Source organism: Pezoporus flaviventris, unplaced genomic scaffold (genome assembly GCF_033815535.1).
Source record: "Pezoporus flaviventris isolate CSIRO_AGI_PZ_B2104156 unplaced genomic scaffold, CSIRO_AGI_Pfla_v1 ptg000004l, whole genome shotgun sequence".
In the NCBI taxonomy this organism is placed as follows: Eukaryota; Metazoa; Chordata; class Aves; order Psittaciformes; family Psittacidae; genus Pezoporus; species Pezoporus flaviventris.
Genome location: NW_026892552.1, coordinates 678,026 through 702,743, shown reverse-complemented (window position 1 = coordinate 702,743; position 24,718 = coordinate 678,026). Strand labels below are relative to the sequence as shown.

At 38.6% G+C, this 24,718-nt stretch overlaps 1 protein-coding gene across 4 annotated transcripts in view; it reads right to left on the bottom strand.

Annotated features, from left to right (window-relative positions):
* ZCCHC7 (zinc finger CCHC-type containing 7) overlaps positions 1 to 24,718 on the bottom strand; it is a 118,813-nt gene that overhangs the window by 11,126 nt on the left and 82,969 nt on the right. For all 4 annotated transcript variants that reach the window (XM_061445320.1, XM_061445319.1, XM_061445318.1 and 1 more), the window contains 2 exons: positions 24,332 to 24,502; positions 12,863 to 12,898 (listed from right to left, as the gene is read on the bottom strand). In XM_061445320.1, the coding sequence (XP_061301304.1) occupies positions 12,863 to 12,898; positions 24,332 to 24,502 (207 nt within the window). The remainder of the gene's footprint in view (positions 1 to 12,862; positions 12,899 to 24,331; positions 24,503 to 24,718) is intronic.

The window sequence follows — 24,718 nt, the reverse complement described above, 5'->3', positions numbered from 1 at the left end:
TGGGTAATTCCTTAATTAGGCAGATTTTTGAAACAAATATTATGCACACAACAGACCGGAACGTCTCCTTTGGAGTCTTCCTAGTATATCAGGTGATTGCATCATTAAGCCACACATGCTACGTAGTAAAAAACCTCATGAAAATTCATGGCAGAAACATATTGAGCTTGATGCATAATAATAAAGGAGAAAAATACAAACCTAGTATTTTGATTTTTAAGTTCCCCAAATAATTATAAACCAAATAATTTCTTTACCAATTTTATTTCTTCATTTATTCAGCCATCTAAAAAAACTTGCTCTTCCAATAGCAGTTCTGAAGGTCACACGTGAGTATCTTTCCACTAATTACACCTTGTAATTGTGTTTACTAAATGTGCTTGTAACATTCTTTCCACTTTTTTGGGTAACAACAAAACAAAATGAAATAATCAGGAAATCAGTGATTTAACTGAACTTTTAGGTTTGGGTTTGTTTTTTTTTAAGTACATGATACACATTAAATTGCAGATCCATGGACAAAATTTTATTTTGTGATTGCACAGTCTGGAAAACCAAAACCTTTTCCAAAAGAAGGAATTTAACTTGTTTTGTCCACAGTACAAACACTGTGGTGAAGCGGTCATTTTCTACAGAAATAGGACATTTCTATAACTCAGTTTAAATAGACGCAAATAGCATCTACAATTGACTGTGTGAAAACATTCAAGGAAGAGACAAAAAGTACAATATTACATATTTAAAAGAAATGAATGTAATCTTTCAATGCTCTTACAAGCAGATAAAAAAAATACTGAAATACTAATTCAAAAAGTCTTTTCTGAAAAATGGACAAAAATATCTCAAGCTCATACAGAAAATGAATTTATGCAAGATAGCAGGGATAACAACAATACAATCCATGAATACCTCAAAATCTTCATGGTTTGAAAAGCATCCCAATCTTCTCCAAAGGTGGTGGCATCTATCCAGTCGTCCATGGCTAATTTTACACACAATGCAAAATGTTATTTAAATAGGACAGTGCATTAAACTTCACCTATTTTTGATGTAGCTCTCAAACTACAAACCTATCTTTCTTCTATTTTAATTTTAAAGTAAGTTAGCAAACACTTCCTTCTTAATCCCCAGAGACTACCTATACAGGGACACAAATGCACAAATTTATGACAGTAACATAAGCGCTCCTCTGAAGTAATGTGCAGCATTAAGTGAAATCGTTTCCTGGAAAGATATTATAGGTATCTATATTTTATTTGCCATCTTAAACATATCTGGGTCTTTATGACCTTATTTTTAAAATGTATTTCCTTTTTTACATTTCCTGGTGCAAATGGACTGCATAAATAAGCAATGTGCTATGAGGCTTCAGACTAGCCGATAAACCCTTTCAATTTTCATGCCAGCTTCTTCTTTTGTAATTCAAATCTGGCTGAAAACTGGCAGCTCTGAAAACTGAAACAAGCACTGCCACAAATACCTTGTAATGCTATCGACCTTGTCTGCCCATGCAGTGAGAAAGGGAGATGCATATGTGTCTGCAGTCATCCAGATAACACAACTCATTTTTTTGGGGGGGGTGGGGGTGGATAACAGAAGCCAGCCCTGGACTGTGCACCAAAAGCAGTCATTACCAGGCAAGCTGAAGAATAAGTCTCTTCAAAATACACAGCACATTTAAAAACCATATACAGGGCTCAGCCACTGCTTTCATTACCAATTTTAATTTAGCTCCTTCAGTTTGCCAGCCAGATAAACTCTTTAGTGCTGTTTTTTAATCTATTTGCCACATTTTATGTTTAAGATTATAGTAATATGGGACAGGAGAAGGAATCACTTTTAGAGGAAATAAAGAAATAGATCCGCTTATCAGCGCCCATCAGAAAGTTCATTAATCAGCCAGGCTTTGTGCCCCCTAAATTGAAAGGTTAAATAATCCTCTCAGGAATATTTCTTTGCACCACCGCCAATTGTCCAGAGAGAAGCTGCCATTCACAGCACTCTGGATCGGTGACAGGGTATTTTACCACTGTTTGGCCCCCAAACAATGATGGACAAATGGCCTGGCTCACAAAGAAACCTTTTAGTACAAGGATGGAGAAAGGACCACAAGCTTTGAAGTGGGGTGGGGGAGGTGGGTGGCAGGGAAGAGGCAGGGGAGGAGGAGGAGACTTATGCATGGGGACATGTATATTTTATTCAGATGTTTATGAGGAGACTGGCCAAACGTCGTTACATATGCGCCCAGGTGTACGCGTGCAGAGAGCACCGGTCAGCACTGTACCACGCACGCTCACCTCACTCCACTAAGTATATGCATACTTACACATACATTTATACAGTAATCTGAACACAAACATTTGCAAAGCCTGTAACACCAGAAGATGAACAGAACTGAAGCATGGTTATATTTATTAGGTAATACACTGGGGAGCCCAACAAACCCCACGGTTTTAATTTTTACTGTCATTCTAGATGATTTACAGCTTCCTCTCTCTCTTTCTCTCTTTAACTTTTATGTCGCCTACTAATCACCTTTCACCATCAGATGTGCAAGAAGGAAGCACCACACTTGAAATAACTTTCTTATGAGAGCATTCTTACTAGATACTTGCTTTGAGGCAATTTCTGTTCACAGCTAAAATTGAAGTAAACACAGAAAAAAATACAGTGCTGCTGGAGGATACAAGATGCCAGAAGAGTGGTTCATCAGTTTTCTAGCAGTGAGTTTTTGCTGGGGTACAGTCTAAATAAGCAACAATTCAAGTTTTCTTTAAATGTTGTAGCAGCTAGGCTTCAATCTGTAGCACCCTTTACTGACCGACAATTTTACGGTAACATTTTTCCTTACATTACCAACATGTTAACCATGCATGTTAATGTTTATCAATTTCCTCATAATTTTTTTTATGCATTCTCCATTTAAGAGCATCATATATATTCAGTAATACCATGATTATTTTTACCTAGCTTTACAATGAGTGACGTTCATCCACACTGTGCCCTTGAAGAAATGTCTGACAGCCTATATACAACCATTAATGCAAAGAAGCTTTTCCATGTCATTCTTACAGATCTGGGTTTGTGTTTTGTTTTGTTTATTTATTTTTAAAGGTCTCAATTCCATGAAGTTTTTACTTGAATATGACTTGGGACTTCCTAAGTAGCCTACATCATCTAAAAATGGATTGAAAAATATCAGATTTTTGCTCTCCCATGTCATATAAATGTATTACTGATCAAAAGTATTTTCTCCAAACCAACTTTTGAATATGCCACTGCTACTATTTTCCCTCTCTTTCCCTCCTCACACAATCATCAGAAAAGCAGGATTAATTTAAGCAGGGTGCCATCTTCTATCAAAATAAGTCAGAAAAAAACTGGATATTGTGTGCAAATCTGGTGCAATTAATTGTAGAGCAGAACATATTTCAGGGCTACCAAACAATACACAGAAATCCCTCAGTGTTTGTGTATGCTCGTGCACAGGCACTCACCACTCCATTTTTTAAGTGCTGAAGGAGGTTACAAATATACTTTAGAATGAGAATTAACTGCATAGAAGCAACATGAAATTACTTTCTCTTAGCTACAAGATGTGTAGTTACTATAGGCAAAGAAATCACTAGTTTGAAGGGAGAAAATAAAAAAAAAAAGGGGGGGGGGAGGAAGAAGACAAGCGGCTTTTGGACTTGACGCTGATTCTGAGACACTCTCAACCCAGGCAGTGACCGTCCATTTCTTGCAAATGTATCACTTGGTTTACTGTAAAAACAGTACCTCTTCCTGTAAGTGTTACCTCCATCCTATCTCTGGAGAATAAAAGCCTCTGTCGCATCCCTTCCTGTAGTGCTGCCATGCCACGCCATGCCACGCCATGCCACACCATGCCATGCAGGTGGCATTGCTGCAGTGCCATGTGCCATGCCATGCAGGACGGCACCACGGTTGCACTGTCTGCACTGCAGAGGCACTGGGACAGGCAAGACACAGACTGGACAACAGAGTGAAATGTCTACCAAGTAAAAGTTTATTGACTTCTGGCAGAAGTGAGAAGACTAGCCAAGGCAGTGGTGTCATTGTTTCTATGCGAGGTGCTGCCAGTACAGGGTGGCTGGGCCCATTTCAGAGTCATACTCACAGCTGCTAGCTTATGTTTGTCAAATGTTAACTGAACATTCAAAAATAAGCTAAAACTGAAGGCCTAACTTCACTCCCCTGAAGCCAATAATTCTGAGGGCTGTTGCCTTCTTTTGCTTTACGTGGGCACTATATGCATATATACATATATCATGCAAATCACCCACTGCTCTGAGACTTCTCTAGCACTGTGGTGAAACAGTATCCACTTATGGTATTGGGTTCTATGCTGCTCATCACTTTATAAGGGTCTTTGGTTCCTTTTAATACCCTTTATGCTTGATTTTTCAAAATTTGAAATCAAAATCAGGATGATTCTGTCACAGGGATAGTAACTTTTCTATTCACTTGACAGGACCTACCAAGATGTATTAATATTGACATGATAGACCCCTCTCAGAATTAAATCAGTGAATACTTTTAGGAATCCTAATCCATAGATTATTACCATGATCGACCATAATTTTCTCAAGTTACTGTCTCACACCAATATGAGCTCCTGGCTGCTCCCAATACACAGATCATTGAAAAGGTGAACTCACAGGTCTGGCAGTGACATGGTCGATCTCACACACACTGCTGAGAGTGCAGTGGTCCACAAACTGCTCTTGATAAATACCTGTGATGTTTCAACATGCAAAGCATTTGCACAATAAAATGCAACAGTTTTCGTACTATTAAAGCATGTAATTTACAAGCAGATACTGAGTGGACAGGACAAGCAAAATGCCGTTTCTAGCTAGGATATATGTGCAAACAGTATGTGGAGATTTAGGCTCTACTGACATTGTACATTTTTTCCACCTTGCAATACAAAAATGCACCAAAATACGTTTCATGTGACCTACACAAAAATATAATTTTTAGTTGTTTTAAAATGTCTGAGAGATCACAGATAATTTCTTATTTCTTAGGGAATTCTGAAACTAAATTCTAACAAAATTGAGAAAAAAACACCTTCATATCAAGTTCAGAGGAATCATTTTCAGGAATATAGGAACTTTGATGAGAATATTCATACAGAGAATTTACTGTAGAACTAGATTTCCCTCCCTACGCCCTTCTCTCCCCCTTTCCCGCAAAAAAGCTTGCTTTTAAAATGCATTGGAAATATCATTCTGCCTTGAAAATTCTGTTTTCCTTATTTAGATGGTTAATATTTGAAATAGTAAAAATTATTTAAATGATCATATAGGTTCACCTTTTCAAACTGAAGGAAAGAGAGGTGAAAATTTTTACCAAACTCATCAGCATTAAAGACCATCTTAATCCCTTCCCTTAAAAGAACTCCAGTTGTGTATATGATAGGGAGACATTTCAGCAATGAATCTTACAATGATTATCCTGCTTTCTATTTAACTAACCACTTATCTCACAGTTTTGCTGTATCATAAAAATGCGCATCACAACCATTTCGGCATTTGCTGAGCAAAGGAGGGATGTACACGGAAGTTTCTATGTGGAGAACAGAGCAATTCCTGCACACAAGTTTCCATGGGAGGGAGAAACTTTTTCTAATCATGAGCCCATCTTGCAACCAGAATTGCCAGAACAGCATTTGGAAAATGTCACGTACCACACAAACAGCTTCCTGGGCATACACAGGTTAGATAACCATAGACTTAAACATTCAAAATATTAAAATATATTCATTTCCATCCCCTGCTCTTCTCCTTTTTCTATTTAAAGGCAGCCCCAAAATGTACTGCTTTTGCAGAAAACACAGTGTTCCTTAAATAACAATAACATGTATGTTCAAGTCCAGGAATTCTCTGAAGAATGCCATTTCTCAAAAACACTTCAAAGAGGTTATTTGGAACCAACCCCAGAATCAGAGAAATGGAAATCACCTGGTTCAGTCAGCCAAGCTTTCTATTTTCTCCCAGTTCCAGACTGCTTCCAGAAATATATCAAAATGCAATTTCCGGTCAAGATGCAATCAGTCCTTAACCCTCAATTTAAAAGCACCTTTTATTTTATTTTCTGGGGAGACAGATGAGAAGGGCATGAAACATATAAATGTTAGAGGAAGCAGGCATGCTTTCTATCATGCCTAGATGATTAAGGTAAGTGATGCTGTGCTGCTGGAAGGCTACAGAGCCCACCCAAAGCGGCCTCTTGGGTCCATGCACGTTGACAGCTTTCTGGTCCAGCCTAGCAAGAGCCAGGTACAAACCTGGGCTAACGACCGCAACTCATGGCTGTAGGAGGCATTAACTGAGGATCTGTCTCTGTAGTGAAGAGGTACAAGACAACATCACTCTTCCCCAGAGAAAGTGCAAGTGCAAAGACATGTTGGCGTTTTACAGGTAAAACCGTGTGAACTTTCAGCTTAACCGACACACAAAAATCCCCTAATTATTTGGCACTCATATGTGGGCAGGGGTATCAGTTAAACCCAAACATTTTCATGAAAAGACACACTCTAAGTAGTATTTTTTGTAGATCTTACATATTTATATAAAGTTATCAAAGCTACTCGTTTTCCTGTAATTTCTTAAAAACAGTTTTCAAGAAAAATATGGGAAAGAACTCTGTCTAGCACTCTTTCATACTTCAAGCTATAGCACATGCTTTGTGCTCACAAGCTTACACTTATTTCAGGTCTTGAAATTCTCAGTTTTCTGTAAAAAAAATCTATCAGAAAGAATACTGTCTTTTGTGAAATACAGTTTCTTTGCTATAGAAAAAGATTTTGTGCTTAGGTCTCTGATAGCCCAAAAAATATCTGAAATTGAAAAAGAAGAGAACACAGGACAAATTATAATTAGTAGGGGAAAATAAAGAGAATGTAAAATAAAATCCAAGAGACCCTACAGAGAGCACACGAAACCACTTCTAACATGCTTATTTTCAGCAGAACAACAGTGCAGTGCATGCAGACATTTCAGAAGCACCTCTTTCACAGAATGGGACTTGCAAAAGTAGTAGGGCTCAGGCTTGAACAATGCAAGTAGATAATTTAAAAACAATTGTTATCCAAGATCTGCCCTACCCCATCCCCTGGCTAAAGAGGCTACTAGCATGCATTTTCAGAGAATATAAAATCTTAACAACCCAAGCACCGAAAATGCACCTTTCCCTGAAGGGCAGAAGAGTGGGGCCACGGTCACAATCTGGCTGTTTGTGTCTCCCCACAATCCACAAGAAGCAGAGCCCTAAATTCATATCCCTGGGAATTTTGGGTTGCCTTCCCTGTGAAATATCCCATAGAATGCCTATTAATGGTGTTAGGGCCCACTCTGTGATTCCAAAATATGAATAAATATACTGTCTACCACATAAACACACTGGTATTTTTACTAGAGTTAATAGAAATAACCTTAAAAGACCTGGAGAGAAACTGGCCAAGTGCTAAAATATTTAACAGGAATGTGCTGATCTCATGGTCTGCAGCCTTGCATCATGCAAAGACTGGAGGAGCCAACACTGCAGCCACGTCTACAGCCACTGCGGCAGCCCCATCCCTACACACAGGCAAGTCAGGCTTCATTTCCTCCTAGAAATACCCCGAAACCCATCCTTTGCTCACCGCACAAAACCTACAGAGCTTCTCTGGAAACCAAATGTTCTCTCTCTCAAGCTTAAATATTTTTTTTCCAGAGTCATACTTTAAATTTTCTCTTTCTGAAAGCCACATTTTAAAGGACACAGATTGACTTTAAGAAGCACTGCTTACATTTTCATTTCAGGAAAAAAGTGGCAGACCATGAGGAATTTTAATAATGCACACAAAGAAATCCTAGCGCAAAAATTAAACACAAAAGATGCATTGTCCCTCCATGTCTTTTACGTACAGAGGCCAAACCAGCCAGTTCCTGGTTCACCTTCTTTCATGTTAAGTGGATTAAAAGTAAGATTAACAGACTGTCAAAAAGTATGTTAAATGATAGCTTCTGCTAGCTAAAAATTCTGATGGTTCTAAAACTCTGTTGGTGGCCATCTTGGCCTAGGAGGTTTAAAATAAATAAGACTGATGAAGGCAGAGGATAGGAGTCCTTATGGCCAGAGCAGTACATGGGGAGGAAGAGGTTATTAAAAATCCTTACAGAAAGAAAACACATAATCTGAGCAAGATTTGTGCTTTAATGCATTCATTTACGCTAAGAAACAAACATATTTGAAAAATAAAAATTGTGCTTTGCCTATTTTGTGCACAGAATTTCATTACTCTGTAGGTATTTACTGAAGGAAATACTAAGACTTGCAACATTTTTTGATTATTGTATCCACATCTTGCTTCTGAGCCAGACTGACCTGTTTTTGTATACCAGAATCCCACCTAACAATGAAGCAGTGCAGCACAAATCAGGAGATCTATGCAGGCAGTGCATATATACTGAAATACTGAGATTTTGCCTATCTGGGTAACCCAGCAGTGCAGAAGGGGTCTGAGTTACACTTCAGGAAGACTCACACAGATGAAGTGCAGGTTCAAGCCTGAAGAAAAACATGGGTCACTATGCGCTGAAAATAAACTTCCTCTTCATTCTCCAGTGGTGTCATGTGTTGGGTGGAAATGTGACTGCTCACAGCAGTGCAGGACCTACCTTTAGTTTCATTGGGCAGTCCGGCAGCAAAGCCACAGGACAACCTATGGGAGTGGAGTGGGTCTGGACCTGAGGTTCCATCCATGGTTTTTGGTAAAGAACACAAATGACTTCCTCCCATGGCGCAGTGCCCCCACAAAGGGCGGCTTCAGTCCTACTGTCCACCCCGAGCCCCAAGCTGGCAACAATGATGGCAGCCCCCACGCTTGCAAAAAAGGGCTGTCCCTCCAGAATGAGCTATCATGGGCCCCACGCTGGACTTCTGAGCCTGGGGTGCAGCAGGACTGTTTGGCTCCTCCAGCGTGCAGATCTACGTAAAATGGGAGGGGCTACTGGACATGCAGTTAGGTCATCAGTTAGCAGATAAAAGACAGAGGGATGCTGTTGTATTTACTTAAGAATAAACTGCAAAACTGAACCAAACACATGAAAACTGTAGGGTGCCTTAATCTCACAGGTTTTCTCACTGACTTCTTTTCCTCTTTTTAATTAGAGGGCTATAAAGTGCCCTCCACTTGAGTACAAAATGTTCAATACATGTCCCTACCTTTATAGCTGAAATCTGAAATGTCAGGAGAAAGGGAATGAAAAAGAGCCAAGCATTCAAAGGATGAAAAAGCACTGCTATGAGCACCCCCAATATCCTTAAGACGAAAAGGGAATGTGATGGTATGTCCTTTGGAGCACAGACCATATTTCTCTGGGTTTGTGAAACATCTGGCTTTTAGAAAGACAAAGTTGTAAGCTAAGCTTTCCAATAATCTAGAACAAAGAGCTTTACAAGACCTTCAGATGCCTTGTCTGTGAAAAAAAAAACCAACAAAAACAGAGGTATTATTATTTACACTGTAGTAAGCCATGTTGAAAACTGTTTATCCTGGGTATGCCAATGAAGTCCTTGTCTTAGTGCTTGAATTGAAAATAACCCCTCTGATAAATGTAAGCAGGATCAAACCTATTTATTACAAACAGCTACCTATATGAAGAGAAGCTTAAAACATGTTTTGACAAACGTAATTTCCCCTTTATGATATAAGAGAAATACACAGAGACCAGGCACAATGAAAATGATTTGTAAAAGTTTTAAATCACCATCTTAAAGAGGATATTAAATAGTATTTTAAACCACAGTGGGAACTGGATTGTTCTGCTGACTTTGTTTTTTTGCAGAATAGTTTTAGTCAACAGAGTTGAAAGAACAAGGTTAAAGAAACCAACTTCATCCACTTATAAACCTTTGATTATCACAGAGCCTTTACATTTAAGCTTCATTGAATGCAATATGATAATTTTTTTTCTATCAAAAGGCAAATTAAAATATTCAGCTTCTAATCCTTTTTGCCACTTCAACTGCTCATAAGATTTCTTGCACTGGCAGTCTATTTTGGTTGGAGTAAGACATTTCTGCCCATACAACAAATTATTTGTAATGTGCCAAAATTTGTCACCACAACTGATGTAAACAAAACCATCCATAACAGCAGAATGGATTTATCATTTAGTCATTGTTCTAGTCAATCCGTGTTTCTGTGCAGGGGCTTCAATAAGTCAACAGATGGCAGTCCATCTCTTCGTAAAGAGCCAGATAATGAATAAAACCACCAAAAGCTTCACAAAAGAGAAAGGTGGAAGGCTGTGTGTTTTTTCATGAGCATTCACAGTAATTAACTAAGAATACTTTATATAATGCAAAACATTTAGACAAACTTTGTAACGGCCGTTTGTAAGCAACATTATAATAATGGTCTTTTATTACAAACCTGAATGCCTTTTTTTATTTGCACTTACATGTACCTGTGTGTGTGACATGACCAATTTACCAACATAAATTTAAATCTAATGGTTGCATCCATGGATAAAGCATAGGAAAAAAATCTCTGTAGCCTTGGTCTGTTTGCTAATAATCCACAGCACAGCAACAACCATAACAGTACTTTTTTTTAAAACTTCTATTATTTTTCTTTAACTACTCTCATGTTTGCACAGAAATATTTATTCTAAACTAGGAAAATTAGAAATTAATTTCTGTAGTGAAATACCACTCCACAAATATGAGAGTAAAAGGTCTCGACTTTTTAGTTACAATTCTACAAGTCTACATATACAATATACATTATTCTAACAGAATTTTTGCTTTTTGTGAGAACACCACTTTGTTTTCCTTTGAGATCAAAAGAGAATACTTAAATGGAACAATAAAAGCTGGGACTCCTGTATTTAAGCCATTCAGATAATGCAGTTTCTCAAGGAATAACTTATTTTAAATATCAAGCATGTCTTTTGCAACAGAAATTTTTACATTCCAGGCTTAATTTGACTACTAATGTAACTTTAGGTCAAAGCAAGTCTTCCCTTTCAAAAAATGGAGACAGGCAAAGCATTTTCCACCTATCAGAAATGCGGATTATTTGCAGATAATTTGCAGTTCCACTAAAAAATCATTTACAGGAAGCTAGTCTGACTCTGCCAAATTATCTTTGAGTACCCGTATTTGACCACATTTCAAAATGTCCCCAAAATGCACTAACAATTTCCAAATAGATACTTTTAGTAATACACTTGTATCTGTAACTACTACATTTTCTGACAAAGGTTGAGGTTGTTCTAACAAATGTTGTTAGCTTCATACTAATTAAAGTGTAAACTCTGAGTGCGTTCCACAAAATTCACAGAAAAATTTTTCACCTCAGATACCTCAAATTCTGTCCTAGTAAACACTTGGTCAGGTTTAAGCTCCCTTAGAAAATTAATATTTTCTAACTGTTTGCAACTCATTTTGCAAGGAATTTTCAACAGCAAGAAAGACTAAAATTAAATTAAATCATACCTCAGCAAAAAACAGAAACCAACATATTACTGCATCTAATATACTTATCTGATTGTTAAGATTCCAAATGTCATAAAGATTCCAGAAATCACTTTTACATGCACCCCTCAGGATTATAATTGAAGACACTACTTACCTTTTTCATTCATGTAATTTTGAAAAAGCAAACAAAAATACTCACTGAATACTCACTTTTGATCCTAATGGTGTTTTCCTTTATTTTTATTTATTTTTGTAAAGACTGTACCAATTCTGCTTAAAATAAAAGTAAATGCTCAGCAAGGATAGAGGATTTCCAAAGCAGATCTTTGTTTTAAAATCATTATGCAGAAAATGCAAGAAGTGGTTTTAAGCCCAGATTTCTGCTATTCATTGAATTTAGAAATAAAAACAGAAAAGAGCATTCCACTACCATGAAGACGTGAAAGCAATAAATTATAAAACACATTCCATTTATTGCTCAAAAGAAAAAGCCCTCATCAAAGACCCACAAAGAAAACTAGTGGACAAACTTATCTACTTTGTTTTGAACGGGCAGAAGCAATTAATTATCTGTAAAAGCTCCATACATATGAGGTTGATAAGGACAGCAGTGACAGCAAAGATTCAGCTAACAGCAAAACCCCCTAATCTTTAGAGGCGTTTTCATGTATGATAATTTTATAAATTAATATATTCAAGATTTGTGATACTGATCCATAGAATATTGTCTTAATCAGTTAAATATTGTTCTATGTTTCAATTTTTGCCAAATTTATGCATAATTTGTTTTATTTTTATCTCTGTTCTATATATGAGGAAAAGCATTAAGTAATACACTGGTACAGTTCACAAAGTTTTATATTCCTGTTTCAGTGATTAAAGACCAACTAATGCAGGCCAAAGAAGTTACAGCTATATCCTTACCAATTTGCAATTACCTGCAAAAGTTTATAAAACATATTTGCTGAAACTAACATGGCCACTCTAGCTGAGATTTATTTTACTCATTTAAAAAGAAAGCTCTGTCACACACAGTAACTACCAGCATCTGAGCTGGCATTATTGCTTCTGCTATGCATCTGAACATAAAATTTAACCCCTTTTATATGTGTAAATGTAGTCACCAAGAGGGGAGAGTGCTGCAAGGCAGTCATTTAATGATTACAGTATTAAAACAAATTTGTAAGTCCTAAATATGTTTAAAAAATAGTGACAGTGTTTCACTACACTCTTCAGTTCAAAAACTCTTCAGATGTTTATTATCTTCTCACAGAAGATGCTTGTCTATATTTTATGGTCAGCAGTTCACAGAAGAGTAAATAGGCTGGGTGTAGAAGAAAATAAAAAAGGTGTTTCTACTTACTGTTAGGTGATACTGCCTCCATATTTCTGGGCAAGCCTGGAAAATAAAAATATTGATCAGCTAGGAGCATGAAACAAGGTGCTTTACAGCCTGTTGGTTTTGGCATAACACAGTATCCACTGGTGTCGGTCACAGGAAAATAAGAAGCTTAACTGAAAGGGTCTGCATTTCAGCTTCAAAAACCTGGCTAGACAGTTTAATTGAATTTTACACTGGTTTAACACACTCCCTGCCATTGTCAGAAAGCCAGTAACAGTTTTCTCTCTGACCTTCTTCCCTTAAGATTAGAAGTTTGGGAGAGTAGAGTGCTCTTAGATGTAATAAGTATAATACAGCAAAACAAACAAATTAATTTAAATTCTACATTTTCTGACATTTTAAATTTACATAATGTTTTGGAAATTAACTCTTAAAATACCTTCCTTTCATGCAGGAATATAAATATTTTAGTATTTTTGTACATATCTCTATCTTAATCAAAATATAATTGTTACATGCAATAATCCTCAGCAGCCTAATGTCAGATGAGTTGTAAACAAGAAGCATAACAGATTGCTTTAATGTTTCTATTTTTACAACGGCTTGCTTATTTTTTTTTAACTTGCCAGTCTCGCACACAAAATTTAAGTGTAGCCCCTTGTAAAAAAATGCAGAGCAGATTTTTGAATCACAGCAATAACACAGTAGACCTGAGGAATACATAAGAGACAGGAAATAGGAAAATGTGATCTTCTTCTTTAAACAAAATCAGAATGTATTAATGATCAATGAGACAGAGGTTACTTTCTCGACGGCTCTTAATATTTAATAAAACTTACAATATTTCTGCCTTTTGCTATGGCCCCAAGCCATAAAAAGACAGAGAAATAGTGGTACTTTGTCAGCCATTTCAGTGTTTAACTGAGTGTGCATTCCGTAACTTCAGTAGAAGTCTTCCACTTTTGTTTAAAAGATTTACCCTTCTATTAAAATATCTCCTTAATAATTTGAACAAGTAGCAATTTTGTTTGCCATTTTCAATTTTCAGTATTTTAAGAAGAAATATTAGTTATTCTGTGGCATCTACATAATATGCCTTAGCTCCAATTTCAAATACTGAAGCCTCATGACTACTTGCAAATGAGTACTATTAACATTTCTTCAGATTTCAAGTAAATTTTTCTCTCATGCCTAAATTCTTGCCTTCTTTTCTTCTGAGTATATTAATTAATAAAACCCCTCCTAACAACTGATACTAGCAACTGAGCCTCTCAAAAAATAATACAAGTTTTTGACAGTCATCCTATGGCATATACAGTATGTTTTTCCCGGATGTGATGGAAATTATTTATATTCATTCTGTCAGTAACACAATTTTCTGGAGAAAAATCTATAATCCGTTCTGAGTAACGATTCGACATTTCTCCTCTTACTTAAATACTGCATGTAAACATTTGAGTTTTATATTAATGTTTCTATAAAGAAAGTGTGCGAAGTACACCAGATTTCTAACAGAGGAGCAGAGCACAACATTTGAGTTTGAACACACTTGAGCTGTCTCTGAGCGCAAACAAAAGGATTTTCCTCCTTCTCTAACTTACACAGGATTTGGAGGTGTGAAACATAAACACACTCTAGCGTATAAAAATATTGTATCAAAGACCTTGCCTTCGCTCTAAAACCTGTAAAAGGCTTCAGCCATGAGACCTTCTCTGGCCTAGCACAGGGGTAGCAGGCAGTTATTTCTACATTAGTTCTGGACAGTCTTCGATTACCACAGTGTCCCCAGACTAATATGGTTGAAAAATCACAATCAGTGAGTTGTCACATACTGGCAAAATGCCACTCTGTGATATGACCTTTACTCACACAGTAGCTTAATAATAATAATAATAATAATAATAATAAAACTTTATTTTTGAATAATAGTTTGGTTGGGGGTTGTGTTTGTTTTTTTTTTTTTTTGCTCTGGGTTGTTTTTTTTTTAACACAAAGGCATCATTTCTAGCAAAAATCTGTAACTCAGAGTAGGGAACTGCAGTTGGCACAGCTCTTACCAAAACACTGGAAGAGGCACAGTCCCTCAGCAGTGCTATTCAAAAGTAGGCTTTATCATCACCATCTTTAAGGATGTTCTAAGGCTGTGGGAGAACTTAAGGGAGGTAGGAAGAAGGTAGTAGGGGAAAATTGGCCAAGTATATTTCTTCATTCAGATGGTGATTTGGTGTAATACTTTTCATCATCACAATCATCACTTACAAACTTCAGAAGTTGAACAGAATAGTCGAAAAAGGATGCATGGCTAAACAACAGCATTTTAGAAAAGATGCTTTTAACTAGGAGTTTTATTACCTTGGATCAGCTCAGAGTTATTGTCTGTATCGTCTATCACAGAATGACAAAAAAGTATAATTAACAATTACTACTGAATACTGGCTTCTCAAATGAAGCAAAGAGTTTTGCTATGGAAGAGAGCATAACCAAATCCAACAACCACACAACCTGTGATTTTTCTTATTCATTTAAAAGTACTTAACCGTGAATGGCCCCCATTTAAAGAAAAGCCCTTGCGGTATAAACTGTGATGGCAGTGTGATGAACTACATTAAAATAAAATTGCATTTATTTCCTGCCCCAGTAGTCTGACCTTACTAGCATTCAGACGTACCAGCACAAAGGGTGCCTACTTTCAAAAGCGATGTAGAACGCACAGCAGAGGTGCTTCCCTGCACCTTTCCCTACATCCACGTGCCTTTCACTGCACAAGTGCTGCTGGACAATTAATTTTCCCAAATCCATGCTGTTCATTGCTGCAGCCAGCATTTGGTTAATTTGGAAGGGTGATTATTCATGTACGAGTCTGATCTGGCTAAGGTTGCCACACCAGATGAATCATGGCTGGTTACTGTGCATTTTGACCCATACTGAATTTTATCAGGTGCTAATTATTGTTTTACCAGAACAAGGGCTTAATGCATCTGTTGTTTAATTCCCACTTCCCTATTCTCAAACGTGAACATCAAAGAAAATAAAACACTCAAACTCAAACAGCCCCTGACAGCAGCCCAGGACTCGAGTGCTCAATAGACAAGGCCCTTGCCACCAGTTCTCATATTTCCACAACAATGAGCAAACACAAAACCAGCACTAAGCGGCCTTTCCTCCTTTCCGCTCCCCTTGGCCGGTCGTCTGCCTTGCGCTGAGAGGGCCCTCGATGGCAGCCCTGCTGGGACTGCAGCGCAGGGGAGAGGATTAGCCTCGCTAACATGTGAGCATTTGCAAAAGGGAAGGAAAAACCCCACTACTGTATTTGGCGTATGAATAACCAAAATGCACGCGCTGACAGGAGACCGGGATGGGCCTGCTGCTCCCCGGGAGAAAATGTAGCTGTGATGAGTGACAGGGCTTTCAGGAAATATGTTCACAATCACAGACAGTGAAGGCCATGACCTAGATCGTTTAAGAGCTTGTCTTGTCAAATTATCAAAAGCTTCTTCGTCTCTGAATAAAGAGTGACATAAGTGAGTGTCAGAAAGCTGCAGGCTGACAAGCCAAGCATACAATAACAGCATGCACGTCACATACTTGCCGAACACTGCCACGGCTAGCGGCAAATCTTAATGAGAGCGCGGCTGGCCCAGGAGACTTGGGTCCCTGCTGGCACAGCTACTCATCTCGCAAAAATCCTTCAGCTCCAAGTCAGTTATGGTCTGACACGACGACTACAATTACTAAACACAACTTTTTAACAGAATCCTCTGGTGCTTTGTCAAAGCAGCGGCTGCTAGGAGCTGCCCTGCCGCAAGCCACCACAATAAGACAAAAGATTTGCCAAAACACACACTTTTCATCACCTCTGCATGGGAACTGCCACGGAAAACACACAGTGCTTCTCTTCAAAACCTCTCCTGCACGAGCAGATGTCGAGACCTCTCCCCTGCCACCAGCGCAGACGGCTGCCGCTGCTGGTGTGGTTTGGGCTTGGCTGGTTAACTGCCAGGACCGACCAGGACCCTGGAAAAGTTTACTTATGCTTACCATTAGGTGGACATAGACTTGCCCCAGAGGTGTGAAAAATGGGGGATGCTGCTGGGGAATGGGAGAAGAAGGGCAAACCCTTCTCTTTCTGCCCAGGTGCCCAGGTGAGGGCCAAGCACCTCTGGTACCGCTGGTGGGAATGGGCCACATTGGCTACAAGGCTACCAGCCAGCCCTGTGGGCTTGTCCCTGCACCTCCAGTCATGTTCTGACCTGCAGAGCAAAGCCCAGCATGGGCTCTGAAATGACACAAGCAGAAGGAAACCTGGGAGAGAATAGACTAAGGGTGGTTTACATGGCCAGAAAAGGTGTCAGGACATATGGAGACAATGGCGGCTAAGGTACCTGGCTGGGTCCTGGGAAGGAGTGTTTGCTGCTTCCCAGGGTGTGGGTGTGTGCAGACATGCATGCTTCTTCACATGAATGGCATGGCATGGCTAACGGGAGACAGGGACCTGGGCACTGCTGGCACTGATGGCTGCCAGATCCTGGACAAGCACAGGCAGCTTACCGAGCACTCACACAGTTTTTTGCCTCCTCCCTGCCAGCACCCTGTTTATGAAGTTCTAACCCTAACCCCCTTGCAGCTGGCAGATGAGACCGTAAACCACAGGCCACCTCACTGCCACCAAACCCACAAAACACAGGACATGGGGCTTTCAGCCTACACATACATAAGCATAAGTACATATATATGTCACACACACACAAGTATTCATACACATGTATATGTGTACACAATGTCTCTCCTAGTACAGACAAAAGCTGCACTTGAAACTTCGGAACAACTCTGCTACCTGCTCTGTGCTCTTACTCCTAAGGAAAACACATGAGGTTAAGCTACTTCAAACATGACTCCGTCTAAAACGACTTCATACATTTTCAGGGCTGTCTCAGGGAAAGAGACTGATTTAATGGATAACAACTGCACTACCCTGAAAATATTTTAAATAACTTTGAACCAGCTGAAGTACCTTGAGCTGCCTCATCTCTTCTGAACAAAATGCAACTATGGAGAGCCACTCTGAAACAGGCTGCACAGGAGCTTGTTCTGCATCCTTTGTGTCACAGTAAAAGTGAACGTTTTGGGAAAGACATAGTAGAACTTTTTTTTGAGCATCCAAAGTATTTGAAAACATCTCAGGGAAAAAAAAAAAAGGAATATTTCAGCTTTTTCCCCAACACTGTATTAAGATCTGTTCTGTGAATCCTGCAGTGGCATTTTCAGAGTGTTTTTGAGAACTTTGGGGAATGCTGGTCTCATTTAGTCCAAGACTCAAGTAAAACCTGTGGTCTGCCACCAGCCCCTGTGGACAGCAGAAACATCCCAACAGGCAGACTGATACAGAACAGCAGCAGTAACTGAGCTTGTTGAAACACTTTCAGGTTTTTGATAAAATGCCCTTTTGGTAACTCCTAATGCTTTACAGAAGTTAGCAGAGGCACAGGCATATAGAGCTGTTATCATGATCAGTTTACATAGCCTGAAACCAATAATGACCATGCTGCATCAGATCATCCACCTGTGGTCTCTAACTGTGGCCATAAGCTGATGCCTCATAGAGCTTAAAACCAGGGCAAGCAGACACTGTTACACTTTCCCTAACACTCTCCCACACCCAACTGTTGCACCGCAACTCACTGACTGCAAGTGCGCAAGCTCCATGGAGTTTCTATGTGCTGACTAACAATCCATGGATTTCTCTTTTATGAACTGCTTCTGTCTTCTCTAGAATCAGAGCAGACTTTCTGTATCTGCTGCATCTCACAGCTCTCTGCTACTGATGGACTGCATGAAAAGTCACCTTCTGTCTCTTCTGAACCTAGCTCCTATTGCCTTTGTCAGATTTCCCTAACTCTGGTACTGGAAGAACCAAAAAACAATTGATCCTTAACCACTGGCTCCCATTACAGATAATTTTGAAGCTTTTTACAGAGCCTTCCTCTATTATCTCTCTTCTAGGCTGAAGAGTTGTAACTGTGCTGAAGAATGCAGAAGACTAAAGGAGAATGCAGGGACTAAAGTTGTGTTGAGATGTCCAGTGCTTTCCTGGTGACTCCTAACATTTCGCCAGCTTTTTTTTTCACAGCTTGTGAATACTGAACTTATTTTTCTGGGGGGAGCATATCTTACTCCAAAATTTGAGCCCTGAATAGTAATGCTCAGAGCCTAGCATTCCATATGCAAGGATGGGATTGTTTTTCCCCAGGCATTTTTACTTTACATTTATTACCATTCAAGTTCATGCACCATTTTATTGTGCTCTCCCTCTATTTCTTCAGTCCTTGGGCAGTTCTTCACAGTTGGCTCACAGCACTGACACTCTAAATAATTCAGTCTTCTCAACAAATCTTGTCACTCTATTGTTCACCCTTTTCCATGCCACACTAGCATATCCTACCTTTATCCTCTTACTCCATGCCTGTTTAGTTTCCTTAAAAGCTTTTGGTCAGGAACTTTGTCAAAGCCCTTTTGGAAGTTGTAGACTATGTCAACTGGATCATGTTTACACACATGCTTGTCAACCTTCTCTTTTGAAGAACTCCAGAGATTTCCAAGAGGTGGGATTTCCTCTAAAAATGCAATCTTGGATCCTCCCACGTATATCATATTTATACATACATTGCAACATGCTGCTGGAGTTTCTGCAAATTGGCTTGGTGTACATACCAGGCTGGTGGGCCTGACTGCCCAGCTCTCTCTAGGACCCACTTTAAATTTGCCATTGTATTTGCCAGTCAGTTACCAGTTCAGCACAAAGCAAAAGGTTAACCACTGCCATCACTAATTCAGCTATTTCACCTTCCAGTTCCTCTACAGCATTTGGGTAATAGTTATCCAGTTCTGGCAATGAGTTACTATTCATAAGTTAGTAGTAACCCTAACATTCTCTTCAGAATGATTCTCAGATGATTCCCTCCACAAAGTAAGATTTCGGTGTGGGAATGTCTCTGGATTTCTTCCACTATGAACACTAGATGCCAAAAGTTTTCAGGTTGCTAGCAATAGCCTTATCTTGGCAGAGAATTCCTTCCATGTCTTCAGCCTTACAGACTTCTTGTTCTGATATAAAGAAAGATTTACAGTTGGTGTGGATTCTTCTGTGAAGTGCCCCTTAAACTGTTTTTCAGTCTCAGTTCTGCACTTCCACATTTAATCTGCCAGAGTTTGTGATCCCTTTTATTTTCTCTGTTTGCATAGAGACACCAGGTTTTCAAAGGATACCTTCTGCCTTTCATACCCTCTCTGACCGTGCTGCGTAGCCTCATAACCATCCCTTTGCCCTCTGCAGTTCTACTGGCCATCCTTCTTTCCAGTGATGGGACAGGTGAAACTGCTGCTCAGACACTCCACCATTCACTGCACAGGTAGCTTCATGCCTGTCATGCAGAAGTGCAAAAGAATTGCCTGGAAGTTTCAAAGAAAACCTTTCTGATTTAAGGTGGACCTAAACAAGCAGGATAAATACATGCCACGATGTTCCTGATAATCTACAGAAATTTAGGTAGGATTAAATTTTGGGACAACAGAGGACTCATAAATCTTTACAGGAAAGAAAAGTACTTTATGAGAACTAGCTTCATGAAGTGTGTAAAATAGAAAAGGTAGAAAGAAATGCAAAGAAAAGGGCTACAGTTCTGTTTAACTGCTAAGTAGAAATGGGATGCAGAAATAAACTGTTCATGTTCTTTAAGGCAATGGTACTGTGTACACACTAGCTATAAACGAGTACAGTTAGAAGAGGAACACCAAATTTAAATTTCTAACCTTCCAATACCAAAAGAAATAGTAAGCTTCCAAATGTGGTAGGCATTATTTGCATATCCCACAAACCCTTTTCTATGGTGAGCCTGTAATAAGCTCTCAGATTTCCTTGCCTAACTCCTATGTTTGGTGTTGAACCAGCACATCTTCAGCAGAGGCAGGATAGATGCATGAGCAGTCCATTGCACAGCCCCTCTCCCCCTGCCTAGAAACAGCACTTGGAAAACACATGGAGGGAAGTCTCTCATGTCTGACAAGCTACAGAGTCAAACTTCGCTCTGAAACTCAATTATTCCACAATTTTGTGATACAGGGGTTGAATATACTGACAGAAGTTACAGACCATAAGCTTCACCAGGCAGAAGAGTTACTCAGATAAACTTCTGTATTCAGTGAAAGTGAGGAAAAAGCCATTTCAGGATCTCTCTCAATCTTTGACCAAAAGAAGAAATAAAGGTACGGAGGAGACATTTAGAAAGAGATTTAAAAATATCTGAATTAAAATAAAAATAAAAATCCAATGTTTAGAGGAATCAAAGATGTATTTGAAAGACAAACATTTAAGTCATATCTTTAAATAGAAAGTAAAATAGGAGTGTATGCTGATGTTACCATGGCATAATTTGAGAAAAAAAATAAAAAGCATAGAAGGCTAATTGCTATCTACAGGACTGAATTTCTGAGACATGTAAATCCATTATAATATCATACAAGATTAAAAAAAAAGAAGATAAAAATGTGTTTAATTGCACTTCAGCTTTCACTTATGTACTATTTTAAAGACTGTATCAAACTCAAAGGCCTTCAAACTACTTCCGTCTTTCCTCCAGCCCTTACAACATTAACAGCTACTGTTGGAAAGCCACATGGAAATTAAAGAAAGCAGACAGCAAGTCTTCCACCTGTATTTATGAAATTTGAGGACAAATCTTCATGTTACAGTCATACCTGAACCTCCTGCTAAATTGAACTGTAAAGTCATTACCTTCATCTAGTTTATATTTCTCAAATTCAGTTCAACAGTATCTACATATCTGTATGAGAAGTACACACTTTTAATGACTATCTGAGAAGGGCTTTGTACGTACACCCACACAAGCACATGAATACCAGACCTTTCCAAGTGTAGCCTCCTAGTATCACTTAATCTTACAAGGCAATAAAATCATGGCAATATACTTCTGCCTGGTTATAATCCCATAAATCTTCAATGTTAAATATAGTTACTAATACTGAAAATTTTGCTTGTTTTGCTACTACATTTTATTCTTCTACCAAACCTGCGATTAGTATAGCATTCAACACTTTCATAAGAATATTAAAGAATGCATTAGCATATAAGTCTCCTTCAGAGGTGGAACACTCTTGCCAAAATAGTTCATTCTGCACTGAAACTTGACATGAAATCATGCGTCCAGTTGTGTCTAGCTGTGAGGTACAATATACTTAAAAAACAACAAAAAAGTTGCTTGCTTACAAATTCTTAAAGTTGTGACAAAAAAAAAGTCTGTTTATATACATACATATATATATGTATTTGAAATACTGATAGAAGCTTTTACTTAGGCTACATGATGTCCATAATAATTTTAAATGCTCCTGTTCAAAATTTTTAGATTTCTTACAGAGCATGCAGTGGTGTTGCATGGCATTACATTCCTCCCATCCAGGATTACAGATTGGCAATTAGCACAGAACTGACCTAACCTACTGTGCAGTAGCATAAAATCACAGAGCTTCTTGGATTGAAGGGGACCTTAAAGCTCATTAAGTCCTAACCTCCTGCCACAGGCAGGAACATCTTCCACTAGACCAGCTTGCTCCAAGTCTGCTCCAACCTGGCCTTGAACACTCCCAGGGATGGGACAGCCACAGCTTATTTGGGCAACCTGTGCCAGTGCTTCACCACCTTCATCATAAAACATTTCTTCTTTATATTTAATCTAAATCTACCTTCTTTTAGTTTAAAACTGTTACGCCATGTCCTGCTTCTACCACCCCTGCTATAAAGCCTCTCTCTGTCTTTCGTGTATCTATTAACTTTCACTAGCAGTAATAACAGCTTTGGACTGATCACCAAGAGCAAACCAGTTTCTACTTGTTTCAAAACGCAACAGAACTGAAGAAAAATTTTACTAAAGGAGATAACGCCCTGAAGAGTGTGTTCCCATAAGGGTACTGTTAAACAACCAAAGTTTTGAGAAAAAAAAGTCTCAGTCAAATGAAGTCCCACTACCTTACCTCCCACCTAGTCTTCAGTGCAGAGAATATACTGTATCTGGATGACCTTTAACGTACTTCAGTATCCTTACTGTTCTTGAACATTTCTAATATTTCCATACCTAATTTTGTGCCAGAGTTATTAATTTATATAAGACAACTTCAAATGCTCAGTTAAATCAAAACTCAGAAGCAAAATCAATGTGCTTTATGGGGCCTCCATCTCCCTGTGAAATAAACGGAAAATCTTCTCCCATTTTGCTGCTCAACCTGAAACAAGCAGCCAAGCATTTGGTGGGAAACACACTGAATATCCAATCTTCAGGTGAGACAAAAGGAGTGCTTCCATATTCCCACTTGTCAGAACCATTTGTATAGGTGCAAGCTTGCTAACACCTCTGAACTGCTGTTTTGTTATACACAGTACAGAAATTATTATTTGCACTAGGTACTTTTTTATCTCCAGTGTTCATGACATAGAGGCAGCATAACATAATAGGAATGAGGAATTAGAGTGATGGCCAGCAGGACAAGAGTGTCCACCCAAGCTGTCTGAGCTGGTTTAGGTAGAAAAAGTTGGGGTTTGAAGGATGGTAGTGAAGGCGGAAAATAGCAGTGTGGCTCCCATGGGATAAAGACAAACCATCTGCAGGTTCCAAACTTTAAATGTTTCTATCTGCATTTTTCTCTTAAGAATAGACTAAACAATTTTGCAACTGCTCCACTACTTTACAGATTCTCTTGCACACTAGATATGTGACAGGACTGTCCATACGGATACAGAAATAGACAATGTCATTATCATCCTTCTTCTTGCATGTTCATAAATAATAGAGGGCTTACTGAAAAGCAGGCATAGACTAAGCTAAGACACGTGAATATGGCTGTAGGTATGCTTTCTTTATAAGTGAACATCAAATAATATTTGCATAACGTCTTGCGTAAGAAATAAAGTGTACCATTTCCATTTTGTTCACAAAGTATGTTTGCAATGTAAAACACATCATTGTTATAGATGCTTCCCAAACCCATTCAGACATCAGTTTAAACTTACAAAAATATTTTCATTGATGAATATGTGATCAGAGTGGAAAAAAACCACAGACATGAAACTGTTGGAGATTCAGGATTTCTCTCTACCTTTTGCCAGCATGCTTGCAGCATTCCACATCTCTTACTTCCAACCTCCCTACACCTTCCATTCAACAGAAATGAGGATATTTTTGTCCACCCTAACTAAACTGGAAAAAACTAAACAAAAGACTGGATGTTTACAATGCTTCAGTATCTTTTCTTTGAAACATTCTTCAAGAAAACTGTGATATGGTTAGGTGATGGCTAACTACAATATTTTCATAGGCACTACATAAAATCAAAGAAAGTATGAAAAGGATGTGGTTTTAAATTCAATTTTTGACAGAAACAAAACTAAGATCAACTGAGCTCTTTGCCACAGATTATACTCACATCAGCATAATGCCCCTTCATATCACAGCGACTGCAGTGTTTATTCCAATAGGGTCTCTCAATACATTCCTTGAAATAGTGGCCAGGCAAAGAGCAGTTTAAGCAAAAACGTGCTGGGCAACTGTTTTGTAGATGACCTCTTTCTGCACACAGGCAACAAGCAGGAACTTTCTGTGCAGAAACAAAAAGAGAAATCTGTTACATGAGAATGTTTCAAAAGACTAATGAAAAGAAAAAAGAAAGGGGGGAAATAAAGAAGAAACCAGGCCAAATAAATGTCTAGTACTTGCAGAGGTGTTATGTTTCATCAAGAAACTGAAATGAAGGAAGTCTCTGAATCTAAGGGTCTAACCCTCTAAGAGTAAAACTCAAAGTCATAACTCCGTA